Source organism: Meles meles, chromosome 16 (genome assembly GCF_922984935.1).
Source record: "Meles meles chromosome 16, mMelMel3.1 paternal haplotype, whole genome shotgun sequence".
NCBI classification, from domain to species: domain Eukaryota; kingdom Metazoa; phylum Chordata; class Mammalia; order Carnivora; family Mustelidae; genus Meles; species Meles meles.
This window is the reverse complement of record NC_060081.1, coordinates 55,263,641-55,276,657: the sequence shown is the minus strand read 5'-3', so window position 1 is coordinate 55,276,657 and position 13,017 is coordinate 55,263,641. Positions and strand designations below refer to the sequence as shown.

Sequence of the window (13,017 nt, the reverse complement as noted above, 5' to 3'; positions counted from 1 at the left end):
TTTCGTGAGTGGTCTTTTCACTTTCTTGGTCGTGTTCTTTGAATTACAAAAGTTTTAAATTTTTGTTTCCTTTACTTATGCTTTAGATGTCACATCTAAGAAATCAACTGACTCCTGAACTTTTTTCTAAGACTTTTCTAGTGCAAGTTCTTAGATTTAAGCCTTTGATCTGTTTTTAGTTCATTTATATATATGGATCAAGATAGAGATCCACCTCCATTCTACCTGGATATTCTGTTGTCCTGGTACCATTTGTTGAAAAAACTATTCTTTCCCCCGATTGAATTATCTTGGCAACTTTGTCAAAAATCAGTTGCCCATAAATATATGGCTTTATTTCTGGGCTCTCAGTTTTATTGCAGTGATCCATATGCCTGTCCGCATACCAGTACCACACAGTTTTTATAACATTGTAGTAGATTTTGAAATAGGGAAGTGTGGACCTTCTAATAGTGTCCTTATTTTCGAGATTATTTTCACTATTCTGGGTCCCTTGCATTTCCATATAATTTTGGAATCAGCTTACCAATATCTTCACAATCATCAACTGGGATTTTGACAGGGATTGCAATCAATCTGTATGTCAATTGGGAGAGTATTGCCAATATTATATCTTCTAATATATGAACACATGATGTCTTTCCATTTATTTTGATCTTTAATTTCTTTCAATGACATCTTCTCATTTTCACCCTACAAGTATTTCTTGAGGGGCGGGTTTGCTAACAACAAATTCTTTCAGGTTTTGTTTATCTGGGAATGTCTTAATTTCTCTTTCATTTTTTAAAAAAGATTTTATTTATTTGAAAGAGAGAGAGAGAAAGTGAGAGTGGGGAGGGGCAGAGGTAGAGGGAGAGAGAGAATCTCAAACAGACTCCGTGTTGATTGTGGAATCAGAAGCAGGGAACCTGAGATCATGACCTGAGCCAAAATCAAGAGTGGATGCTCAACTGACTGAGTCACCCAGGCACCCCCTCTTTCATTTTTTAACAGATAGCTTTGCTGGATGTAGAATGCTTGATTGACAGTCTTTTTTGTTTGTTTGTTTGTTTGTTTCAGTGCTTATTACATCTCACTGCCTTCTGAGCTTAGTGGTTTCTAAGGAGAAATCAGCTGTGAACTTGTTGAGGATGTTTCCAGCTTATGAGTTACTTCTCTCTAGCTGTTTTCAAGATTCTTGCTCTTTCTCTGATGTACACTGGTTTGATTATGATGGTCTAGGTGTGGATCTCTGAGTTCATCCTACTTGAAATTTGTTGAGCCCCTTGGATGTGTAGATTCATGTTTTTCATCAAATTATCTCTTCAAATATTCTGACTCTCTCTCTCTCCTTTCCTTCTTGGATGCTTGTCATGCACACAATGTTATGCTTGATGTTATGCCATAAATCTCTGTGGCTCTCTTCCTTTTTCTCCATTCTTCAGGCTGGATCATCAGTTGACCTAATTCCAAGTTCAGTGATCCTTTTCCTACAAGCGGTCATTTGTTGAGCCCCTCTTGTGAATTTTTCATTTCCATTATTGTGCTTTTCAATGCCAAACTTTCCATTTGGCTCTATTTATATAATTTCTATCTCCCTGAGAATTCTCTATTTGGCGAGACATCATTCTTACTTTCCTTTACTTCTTTCCACATGGTTTCCTTTGGCTCTTCGAATGGATTTAAAATAGAGTATTCAAAGTCTTTGTCTGGGCTTCAAGGCTGATGTCTGGGCTTCGTTGGGGAGAGTTTCCATTGATTGTTTTCCTTCTGGGTAGGAGTCATGGCTTCTTATTTATTTTCAGGTCTCATTTTTTTTTTTTGGTGAAAAGTGGGACATTTTATGTACTATAACATGGTGACTCTGGAAGCCAGATTCTCTCCATCCCCACAGGTTTTTGTTGCTGCTGTTTGTTCTAGTGACCTCTGAATGAATTCTCTAAAGTCTGTATTCTTTCTCATGCGGGACTGAAATCTCTCTGTTCAGTTACCTGGTGGTCAGCCAATGGTTGAGCAGAGATGTTCTTAAGCGCCGGGAATGGGTGAGTCTCCCAGTCCTTGCTGAGGGGCCATCTGTGCATGTCTGGGCATGCTCCCAGGACTCAGGCCAAGGGCTGGATAACTCTGCCTTTGCCTTCTCTTCCAGCTTGAGCATGGCGCTAAGCGTAGCCAGAGGGGAGAGCTTAGGACCTTCTCAGATCTTTCCTACGCATCTGCACAGCCCTGGGTGCATGGAGCCCTCCACATACATGCACACAGCCTTTCAGATTCCCAGGAATATGTCAGAGCTTTTCACGTGTCCTGTGGACACGCCATTCCTCAGCTTTTCCTTTTAAGCCTTTTGGTTAGCCCAGGTAAGCCTGTTGTTTTCTGCCAACCATTAGCCACCGCCTCAAGCTGCCCCCAAGTTAAACAACTGCCTCTAAATGGTTTTTGTAAAATGCCCCCCCCCCCCCGGGGGGAGCTTTTTGCTTTTTCAGGGCGAGCTCCTGGTCAGGTCAAATAAAGTCCACCTTGCAAGTGGGGTCTTCCAGGGAACCATCAGACAGGCCAAATAATGACAATACTCTGGGAACAAGGCTTTGAAGGAGATGCAACTGAATTTTGTCATGTCTGGTGGCCACCAGGCTGCTGGATTCTAGGTCTACCATGGCGGGGGGGTGGGGGGGGAGAGCAGGCTGCAGAAGGGTCATGTCTTAATAAGATTTAACCATTTGCCTTGAATAACTGTTTCCTTGATTGCTGTGAGCTTTGATTCATTCAATAATTCTGAAAATGTTGATTCTGAACATTTTTTGCCCATGTTTTCAGTGCTTTTGTAGAAGAGAGAATTTTCAGAAGCCCAACACTACCATTTTAAACTTTCTAACCCTTTTGCAGATAGCACCTAATTTCCTTTAGGCCACAACTATGAGGTTAAGTATTGTTATTAGCATTACTTTTATTTTACAGATGAGGCACCGGAGGCACAGAGAGGTGAAGTGACTGGCTCAAGGGCACGCAGCCAACAACTGGTGAAGCCAGGATTCACAGGCAGGGGTTAACTGTGGGGCTGGCATGCCCTCTAGGCTTCAGTCTCCCCCACGTTTGAAAAAAGGAGCACTGGAATCAGGAAGTCTGAATTCAAGTCCTAGCTTTGTGGTTATTCCCTTGTTTGACCCTGGGTGCACCAGTTCCTCGCCCCCGCCTCAGTTTTCCCATACATAAAACGAAGTCGTTGGCTGATATCTCCTGTTTTCTCCCCAAGATTTTGAGTGTCTTCAGAGCCTGGAATGCCCATCAGTTACTCCCCTATGAAGTTATGACCCCTGGATGGGGGCCAGGTCTGGACACTTTCACTACAGACAGTGCTCTGTGCACCAGAGCCCATCCGTGGTGGGCCAGCCCCTATCACACACAGCTCTGGCCCAGCCCAGTTGCTGGGGGTGGGGTAGGGGGTGGGGGTGGTTTTAGGCAACTCCAGAGTAGGCTTTGTCTGCTGATGATAGGACTGGTAATTAGCTGTGCTGTGGAGCTAAGCCATGAATTCTCCTTCTAACTCCTAGTCTGAGTCTCCCAAGGTCAAAGAGGGCTGAGCTTGGAGGGGTGGTCCTTGCCTCATCCTCCTATCCCACCTGATTCCCCCACCTCAACCCTGATCCCCCCCAAAGCCTGTAGGAACCAGACTGAGTTTCAGGCCATGGGATAAAGAGCTTTCTTTAAAAACGTTTTTGTTTGTTTGTTCAAGTCTTTTCCCAATATTTGGTTTTAGATGACCCTTTAGACCTCAACTCCCGCCTCCCCCCTCCCTTCCTAGGCTCTGGACGTACATGCTGGGTACACTTGCACCTCAGGGCCTTTGCACTTGCCGTTTGGCTGTCTGGGACTTCCACCTGGCTCACTTCCTCACCTCTTCCTGGTCTTTGCTCAAATGTCTCTTGTCTGGGAGATCTTCTGTGTCCTCCCAAGGCAAAATATGCCTGCCTCACTGCTACCCTCTTTTCTCCTCATTTCACTTGTTTCCTTAAGACAGACAATTTTGTTACATAAGCTAATAAATTGGAGGGTTTTTTGCCCAAACCTGTTTGCACTGGATTTTCCTTCCTTCGCATACAAAGCATCCTAAGCACCGCATCCCTGGTGGAGAACTTGACAATGAAACCCTCCGAAGACAGGGGCCCCTCCCTTAACTCCACCAAAGGACTTGGCAGACAGCTGGGTGTATGGGAGGCCCTGACCCAAAGGAGGATAGCCTGCCTTCCAGCTGCCACAGAGATGCTCCCAAGGACAGCTGTGTGTGGGATGACAGCTAGGCCACGGGTAGGCAGAGGGAAAACATTGATTCTGATGAGCTGGCCTGGGCCTCATCCTTCTCATTCTCGCCAACCTGGAGTTTGACCCAGCAATTGGGAAACATCTTTTTTTTCTTCCTTGTTAGAGTCCAGCCAGGGCCGGCCCTTTCTACCAGGCTGGTGAGCAAGGTGGAAACTATGGTGGTTCTGGCCTGTCTGAGGTTTGCATGCCGGAGGCTGGACTTCATCCCTGCCGCGTCCCTGGCCATCAGTGTCCCTGACTGCCCTACTCACACCACCTGCTCACCAGGCCGTTCCCACAGTTGCTCTGGCCTAGTCAGCTTGGCAGCCCTGGAGCACTCCCACGGAGTGCAGGGACTGGGAGGTGGCGTTCAGAATTCAGTGGATCGAACCCTCCTGGGGAGATGCGCAGACAGGCCCGAGAGGGGTAGTGACCTGCCTCAGGTCACGCTGGTGTTCAACAGCATCCCAGGGTTGTGAGGCCAGTTTCCATTCACGGGGCAAGCACGACCACCTCTGTGAGCCTGGGTCCCCTCGTCAGAGGCTATAGTGGTCTGTCCTGGATCGAGCTGTGAGGAGGATGAACCGAGGGTGCAATCTACCCTGTGCGCGAGGTCCCATCTAGACACTCAACTCCACCAGCTTGTGTCACCTACACAACAACCCTGGGAGGCCAGACGGTTAGTGACCCCATTTCACAGATGAGGACACTGATCCCAGAAGGGCTGAGAAGCCCTGCACTTGCCAGCAAGAGACTCTGGGCCTGGAATTTCTGGGCCAAAATGGGCCGCAGAGAAAAGAGTAGAACCCCCTCCCGTGGTCTGATTCTCGCCCTGTTCACTGTCTTTGAGCTATTTTGCTCCTCTTCGGTGACTAACTCATTAGCATGCAAACTGTGTCTTGTCTGGTAGAATTCACTTCCCTCCCTTTTGTGGGGAAACTAGCTTTGCTTCCATTTCTTGTTCAGTTCTTTTTGTCCATACGAACTCATGCATTTTTTATTTTTTCTTTGAACCGGTTCTAACATCTGTCTGATTCTCTCACTGTTTAACAAGTAAAATTAAGTCTTTAACACGTGCTCCCTTCCAGATATGTACAAAAATCAGGATTTTACCTTTTTCTGAAAATGACCTCTAACAGAGCTGTAGAAATCGGTGCCAGATCCTTCCGGCAATAGTCCTATAGATCAACCTTCCCATGGCTCCTTGCTTCCCTCCAGTGCTCAGGACTCAGCCCTGTCTCGGGCATTTTCTAGGTGATGCTCCTATACGACACTACCCTTTACCCTTCACTTTATAGTGAAGTAATGAGGAAATTAGGGCTCAGAGAGGCAGAGCAATGGAGCCCAGGTTACACAGCTAACGCCAACACTTTCTTCCTCTGAAGCTACATGTGTGTGTGTGATTGTGTGTGTGTATCCTGCCTACTTGACTACATGGTGACTCCAGCTCTAGGTTGAGTCCAAAGAAATGGCCCGATATATGACGGGGATCCAGGTGGGGCTGGAGCTAAAAAGGCCTCCAGAGGCCTTGGCTGGTGCCTCAATCTCAAGGGAACAAAGCTGCAGTGTTACAGTAGGTGGTGTCTTTGACTCCTCCAAACCTGAAAGAAGGACCCAGGCCTATGCAGCAACCCCCTACTGCCTGTTCTGACATCTCCCTACTACGAAATGTGCCCAAAGTCAAACCACTTGAGAGTGATAGAGCCAGGACTTGAAACCAAGAAGTCTGAGCTTGCACGCTACAGTCTTCAACTTCCAGAGAGAAACCCAAGTTTGTTCTTCTCAGCTGTGTGACCTTGGGCACATTATTGAACCCCTCTGAGCTCCGCAACCTCTCACCAAGTAGTTACGAAAATGGAATTGGAGAACGTGAGAAGAGTGCCAGACACATGGTAAATTCTCAATAAATAGCAGCTGCTTTCCAAGGGCTCATTAGCTCAAATAATGAGACACCGCTTAGGAGCCCCTGCCTTGGGCCAGGCACCATGGGAGGCACTTTAGTGACATCATCTCTAGGAATCCTCTCTGACCACCCCACTAGAGACACAATTATAATCCCTATTTGACAATTTGATAAGTCATCTCCCCCAAGTTGCACAGAGAGTAAGCACTGAGACTGAGATGTAAACCCAGGCTGCCTGACTCCAAGATCTAGACACTTTTTCCAATCTATGCATTTGTTCTTTTATTTGTTAATTCAACAAATATTTATTGAGACCCACGATGTATGCCAGGCACTGTTCTAGGAGCTGGAGGGAGGGCAGTGAACCAAACAGATGCCATTCCTGCACTCATGAAGCTGATGCTTTAGTTAGGGGAGCCACTGGCCTCTCAATGAGGCTGATCACCCATGCCAGCTGCCGCACCAGGTGGGGCAAGGGCCTGATGGGACTTCGGGGCTGGAGCTGGAGGGGGCTGAGGTTGGGGGGAGGGGAGAGGATCAGGACCAAGTCTGTGAAAGGATGGATACAAAGATGTCTGCTGAAGAAAGTGGGGTATTTGAGAAGAAGAATGGCCTCAGAAAGGAGCAGAACCAGGGGCGCCTGGTTGGCTCAGTCAGTTAAGTGTCTGCCTTCAGCTCAGGTCATGATCCTAGGATCCTGGGGTGGAGCCCCACACCCAGCTCCTTTCTCAGCGGGGAGCCTGCTTCTCCCTCTCCCTCTGCCATTCCCCCTGCTTGTACTCTCTCTCTGTCAAATAAATAAATAAAATTAAATTAAATTTTAAAAAGGAGGAGAGCAGACCCTTTGACTGCTGGGACTGGGGTCCCCTGAGGACAGTTTCCCCTTGGGGTCAACAGTGTGCAGAGCTACAAGTAGGCATTTTCCATGTGTTAAAATTCTGACCACACTGCCATCCCCAGTCTAGGGCTCCCCTGAACCTCCCCTTAGAAAGAGTAGGGAAAGGAGATAGGCACCTCACAGCGCGTGGCTGCCCTGGGTGGGCATTTGGGTGGGGCCGGGCGCCCTCTTGTGGCATCTCTTGTCTCTGCATGAACCTTCCTCGGTTGCTGGAGCTGAAGAGACTTCCCATGGTTAGACCATTTCTGGGGACCATTTCTCAGTCCCCAGCCTATACCATTTTCCCTGTTCCCAGCCTTACCAGCCTCTAGCCAAAGTCTGAAAAACTCAGTCACAGCTCTCTCACCATCTCCTGTGCAGACCTTGGACAGAGCTTGCAGGCGTGCAAGCCCATTGGATGCTGTCATGGGGCACAGCCACGTGGTGATTTATAGACACACCATCTGGTTCAAATCCTGACTGTGTCACTGAGGAGCCATGGTACTACCTTCCTGTGCCTTACTCTCTTCATTTTAAAAATGAGGGTGAAATTAGTTTCTATCTTAAAGAGTTACGGGAATTAAGTAAGAGAATATTGGCCAATTTGTCTGTAAGAGCCTCAATGCCATCCCCATCCAGTCCGCCCTTTTCCAGAAGGACTTGTCCGTGGGACTCCGGGTTAGATCCAGGCAATGCGGGGCAGCAGAAGCACCTTATTGCTTCTCCAATAGCAGTGGGTCCAGAGTTTCCATTCAGGTTTGCAGCCACCTCTGCAGATCTTCCCCCTGAATGCTGCCTTAGGACAAGAGGCAGCTGTGATCATTGCTGGTACTCTCCTGCAGTCCCTACAACTTCCAGACCCCCTGAAAGCTGGAAGCAGCTTTCCCCATCTCTACATTCCAACTCATCCAGTGGGTTCCTGTACTGAACACTATTAATCATGGAGGGCTTCCTGGTGGAGGCGAGGTTGTTAGAATGATGCTAAGCCAAAAAAAGCAGAAGGCTTCCAGTATGGAATAATTCCATCTCAGTGCCCATTTGGGCCCTGCCCCTCAGCTCACCTCTTCATGGTTTCCAGGGATACAGTTTCCAGGGAGCTTAGAATCCTCACATTGCTGTCACTTGGCAACCAGGAACTGGTGGCTGCAGCCACTGCCCATGTTCCTTTCATCATCTTGGGCCCTCGCCCTCATCTCTGGCATGGGCTCTGCCCTGCCTAGGTAGCGAGGGCCCAGCTGGGGAGGCACCTTCCACCTGCTTCCCTTCTCAGCAAATCACAGGCCTCACAGGGACAACTGAGACCCTTGTCAATGGTGGTAAGTCCCCAGAAAGTGCTGGATGGACCAGGGGCAGGATATACACAAACCTCTTGTCCCAGGGGATCCTCTCGTGGGCTCTCATCCATGGAGGACCCTGAGGTTCAGGGGTGGATGGAACACAGTACTGGCCCAAAGGACACACCGCCCAGTGCAAGGGACAAAGCTTACCTCATTTCCGTGGCACACAGACGCTAGTAACTACTCCGTGCTGCCTGCTGGGCCACAGACTGGTGAAGGCGTGGCTCACCCTTGGGAACGGGGTGGGGGGGCATGGCTGGGGAATAGCAGATGCCATGGTGTCCAATTCATTCCTTAGCAATCACCTCTAAGCACCAAGGGCCACTTCTTCTAAATTGCGCAGTTCCCTACGTGAGGGCTTTTCGTGTTGGTCATGAAAGGCTTTCACGTTGGGCATCTCCTCCTCCAAGAAGCCCGCGCTGACCTCTAGCCTGAATTAGATGCCTCTTCTGGGCTTGCACAGACCTCCAAGTACCCCTATGTACGGGGCCAGGTAACAAAGTGAGTGGGGAACTGCAAAAGGGATGAGACTGGTCCCATGAAGTTGAGCCCACACAAAAAATTCATTCACTCAGCATTCAACAAGTATACCCTGAGCCAGGAAAGCCCTCAGGTGTATACCTGTGCACAAGACAGATGTGGCCTCTGCTCCCTTCTCACAGTCTAGTGAGAAGACAGTCATTAAATAAACAAGCAAAGAGATACCTGCTAGAAGGTCAGGTTATGATTAATGCTTTGCAGGAAAGAAAGCAGGGTGAGGGAGGGATTAAAGGGTAGATGAGGTTATTTTGGCTGGGGGTCAGGGAAGGTGTCTGCTGAGGCCAGTAAGAGGTGAGAGAAGGAGTCACTTAAAATTGAAGGAGCAAACCATGCGGGTGTTTGGGGAAAGAGCATTCCAGGCAGAGACAGCAGTACGTTCAGAGACCTGGAGAACCAAACATGTGGAAGAGGAAACCTGGTTAGGAAGCTACTGCATTAGTCCAAGTATGAGACGCCAGAGGCTCAGACCAGGGTGGAGGCAGTGAAGGCGGTTGGAAGTGGTCAGATTCAGAATACATTTTGAGGATAAAGTTGACTGGCTTTGCTTGTGGATCCGAGGTGGGCACGAGAGGATGGAGGTCCAGGTTATTGCAGCCAAGAGTGCAGGGGATGAGGGAAAAGTTAGAGGAGATGATGTCCGAGAGATGAGTGGGGAGAGGGCACAGACCATATGCAGGTTTCTGCAGACCATGGGGAGGACTTTACTTTCCCTGATGGGAGCCCCGGGAGGATTTTAAGCAGAAGAGTGGTATTTGGCTCATGTCCTAACAGAATCTCTAGATGCAGAGTGTAGAACAGACTTTCGGGAGACAGAGATGAACTAGGGTGGTTCAGAAGCTGATGCAGTCATCCATTTGAGAGATGATGGTGGCTTGCCACAGGGTGCTGACTGGGAGGGGAAAACTAAATTAATTTGAGCAAAAACAAAAAGTGGATTTGAGAAATGTGTGGAAAGAATAATAGGTAGTAAAAACCACAGAGACAGGCAAATGATTGAAATTTGGTAGTAGATTAGGAGCTCCAGCTCTCCCAGCAGCAGATTTTTGTCTTCTTGGAGGAAGCAGCTTCAGTTCTCTGAGCTGGTTTTGTCATCTGCAAAATGGGGATGATAATGGGCCATAACTCACGGAATTGTTGATAGGGTGGTGTAAAGGTTTGGGCACAGGATCTAGCACACAAACGTTGTCCTGGGAGCCAGACTGTTAGGTTCTGGCACCATGTCGGCCACGCACTGGCTGGCTGTGTCATGGCGGTCAAATTCACCCCTCTAGAAAATGGGGCTATCATTAATACCAACTTTATAGGGTCGGGTCGTGAGGATTAAATTAATGAGTTCAATCAAGTACGCATTTAGAATCACGTGCCAACTGCATAGTGCCAACTATTATGAATATATTTCAGCCGTATCTCATAAACTCTCTCGCCACAACATATGCCCACGTTCTGCGGATGAGAAGTCTGTGGCTCAGAGCAAGGTGGCCTCTCCTGGTGACCTTATTTAACGTACTGCCTGTGGCAGTCCCTCCAGCCACCTGGAAAAGCGGGATTTCCGCTTGAAAGAGCCCCGCCCCGCCCCGCCCCGCCCGTCCCCGCCCCGCCCCGCCCGCAGGTTGCCTGGCGGAACCCTTAAGTGCCCTGCTCTAGTTTCCAGCCGGCTCATTCGCGCTACTGAGCCGAATTGGAGCTACTTCCGGCGGCCGCGCTCCGCCCCCGGGCGTCTCCATTTTGGCCGCAGGTGGGCCTGGTGGAGTAGCGGAGGGAGTCTTCAGCCGTCGCAGGGCCGAGTGGGCTCACCGCACTGTGTCCCTTTCTTCCTCCGCCCGCAGGAGCCTGGGGTGCCCATGGCGGGCTTGGAGGTACTGTACGCGTCGGCGGCGCCGGCCATCACCTGCGCGCAGGACGCGCTCATCTGCTTTCTGCACTGGGAGGTGGTGACGCACGGCTACTACGCCTTGGGTGTCGGCGACCAGGTACTCCAAAGAGCGGGCCCGGGGCCAGGGTGGTGGGGGTGAGGTGTCTTCTGCCCGGATCCAAGCGCCCGACGCTCCTCCGCCCGAGTCCCGGCCCTGGGGCTCCTGGTACCTTCGATTTGGTGTGCGGGTCGGGGAGCTGCTCTGCTGGCCCGGCCCAGCGCCCCTCACAACACAGCTGGGGCAGCTTGATTTGGAAACTTAGAGAAGCTCGCTTCGGCACAGCCTGGCAGCCTCCCAGGCCAGAATCGTGTGGACCGACACTGAGACGGGGCTTAGCTCCCCTGAGCGCCCCTCACCTGCCTGAACTCCGCCAAGCTCCTTCCTACACAGTGGCGGGGCCGGGGGGATGGTACTCAACTTGGGCTTCCACCGGATCATTTGAATCCAGGCGCGCTTATACCCGCAAGCTTTCTGCTCCGCCCCACTCAGGGACCCTTCCTTCACTCCTCAGCAGTGGCCCAGAGAGCACACACACCTTTCACCCTTTACTGAAGGGCCCAATGCAGCCCACTCAACCGCTGCCATCCCCAGCTCAGGTTCTGGGAAACAGCCACCCTCCCGCACCGCCCCACAGGTACACCCTTGCACCCTGGATGTGAGAACCTGGTAAGGTTTCCTCCCCAACAGCTGAACCTACAGGGTCAGCCCCCCTCCCACTCTCCCATCCTCAGGCTCTGCCCCCCTCCAAGCTGGGGGGCTTGTCACATCCACAGATCCCCCAGGACTGCTGGGCCCTGCCTATTGTGTAATTATTTGGGGGAAACTTTGTTCATCTTCCCTTTCCCTTGCCGGTGACTTTCACCTTCCACAGCATCCTGCACATTAGCTTCCGGTGAGAACTGGGCCTGGCCCCCTTTCTGCCCCTTCAGTTCTCTTCTACTTTATCAGGGAAAATATCCTCCCAGCCACACACCCCACATACACACAGGATTCCTAGCCTGCCCCTCATTGTCACCTTCTTCTCACCCTCAAAACCAGTATCAGCTCTGGGGAGTAGGGCGTCTCATCTCACCCCTTGCATCTCTTATGGTAAGATTTTAACCTTATTCTCATTTCTCACTACTTCAGTTCTCAAACTCCCTAATCCTTTCTTAGTTTCTCAGATGTACATCCAGTGTCCTAAATTTTCCTCTCCTGGCACGGAGCTTAAGGATCCCTCCTCAAACAGTTTACACATCCTGAGCCCTGAGAGCCAGCCACTTCCTTTCCTCTGTCCTTTAGAGCAGTGAGCAAAACAACCACCCCCTCTCATGCTTAACGCCCACCAACAGGAGTCACATGAGAAGGATAAGAACTGTTGTGGATATTTGGCTTCCCCTCCCCCCCCCCAGCCCGATCCCAGACCTCAGGTATCTCACAGGGACCCCAGATACACACTTAGCATCCCCTATCCCCACCCCTCTCCAGGCTCACACATCCTTGTTCCCTCTTATAGAATCTAGGACTGGATATAAGGCTGGAAAAGAAGGGGCCTCACACACACACCTTGGAAGCAGGAACTACGTTTTCCTCCCAAATTGCTCTATTCTTGGTCTTTCTGCCCATCCTGCACTGCATTCCACTTACCCTGCCTTTCAACATCTCAGGCCTTGGGACCCGGTAGAGATGGGGTCTGCACTCATGAGTGTTGGGCTCCTGCTCAGTGTATAGTGTCCCCAACAGAGACTTTGTTTCCTCACTTGCCTCACTTCACCTTTCCAATCCTGAATGACTCTCTCACTTGCCCCAGTCATTTCATTTCACCTTTGCCTGGGAAGTCCAGGAAGCGGACGTATAGAATGGCATGGAGTGCAGTGGGATTGGAGAGGGGAGGAAGACTTACTTGTTCTTGCCCTTGGGGCTTGTCCATGGGCCCTCAGTTCCCCCTACCCCTTGCCCGGTCCTTCAGATCTAACAGGTCTGCCCTGCTCTCTGCCCCTCGTGGACCTCACCTTGTTTACTCCCAGCTAGCTACTGCTCTGATGTAGTTGGAATCTCTCCCCCGAACAGGAACTTGTTACTGAGGCCCTCTGTGACTCCTTCTCTTCTCCCCATTTCACAGGGACATAACAGCACTGCAGCTCTGCTCCCACCACCCGTCCCTTCACATACCTGTCTGAAGCTCTGAGCTATTCT

General features: G+C 50.1%; 1 protein-coding gene across 1 annotated transcript in view; it reads left to right on the top strand.

Annotated features, from left to right (window-relative positions):
- Nucleotides 1-10,609: 10,609 nt before the first annotated feature.
- PSMF1 (proteasome inhibitor subunit 1) overlaps nt 10,610-13,017 on the top strand; it is a 42,726-nt gene continuing 40,318 nt past the window's right edge. The window contains exons 1-2 of the mRNA XM_045981415.1: nt 10,610-10,664; nt 10,756-10,899. Of these exons, the coding sequence (XP_045837371.1) occupies nt 10,771-10,899 (129 nt within the window). The 5' untranslated portion in view covers nt 10,610-10,664; nt 10,756-10,770. The remainder of the gene's footprint in view (nt 10,665-10,755; nt 10,900-13,017) is intronic.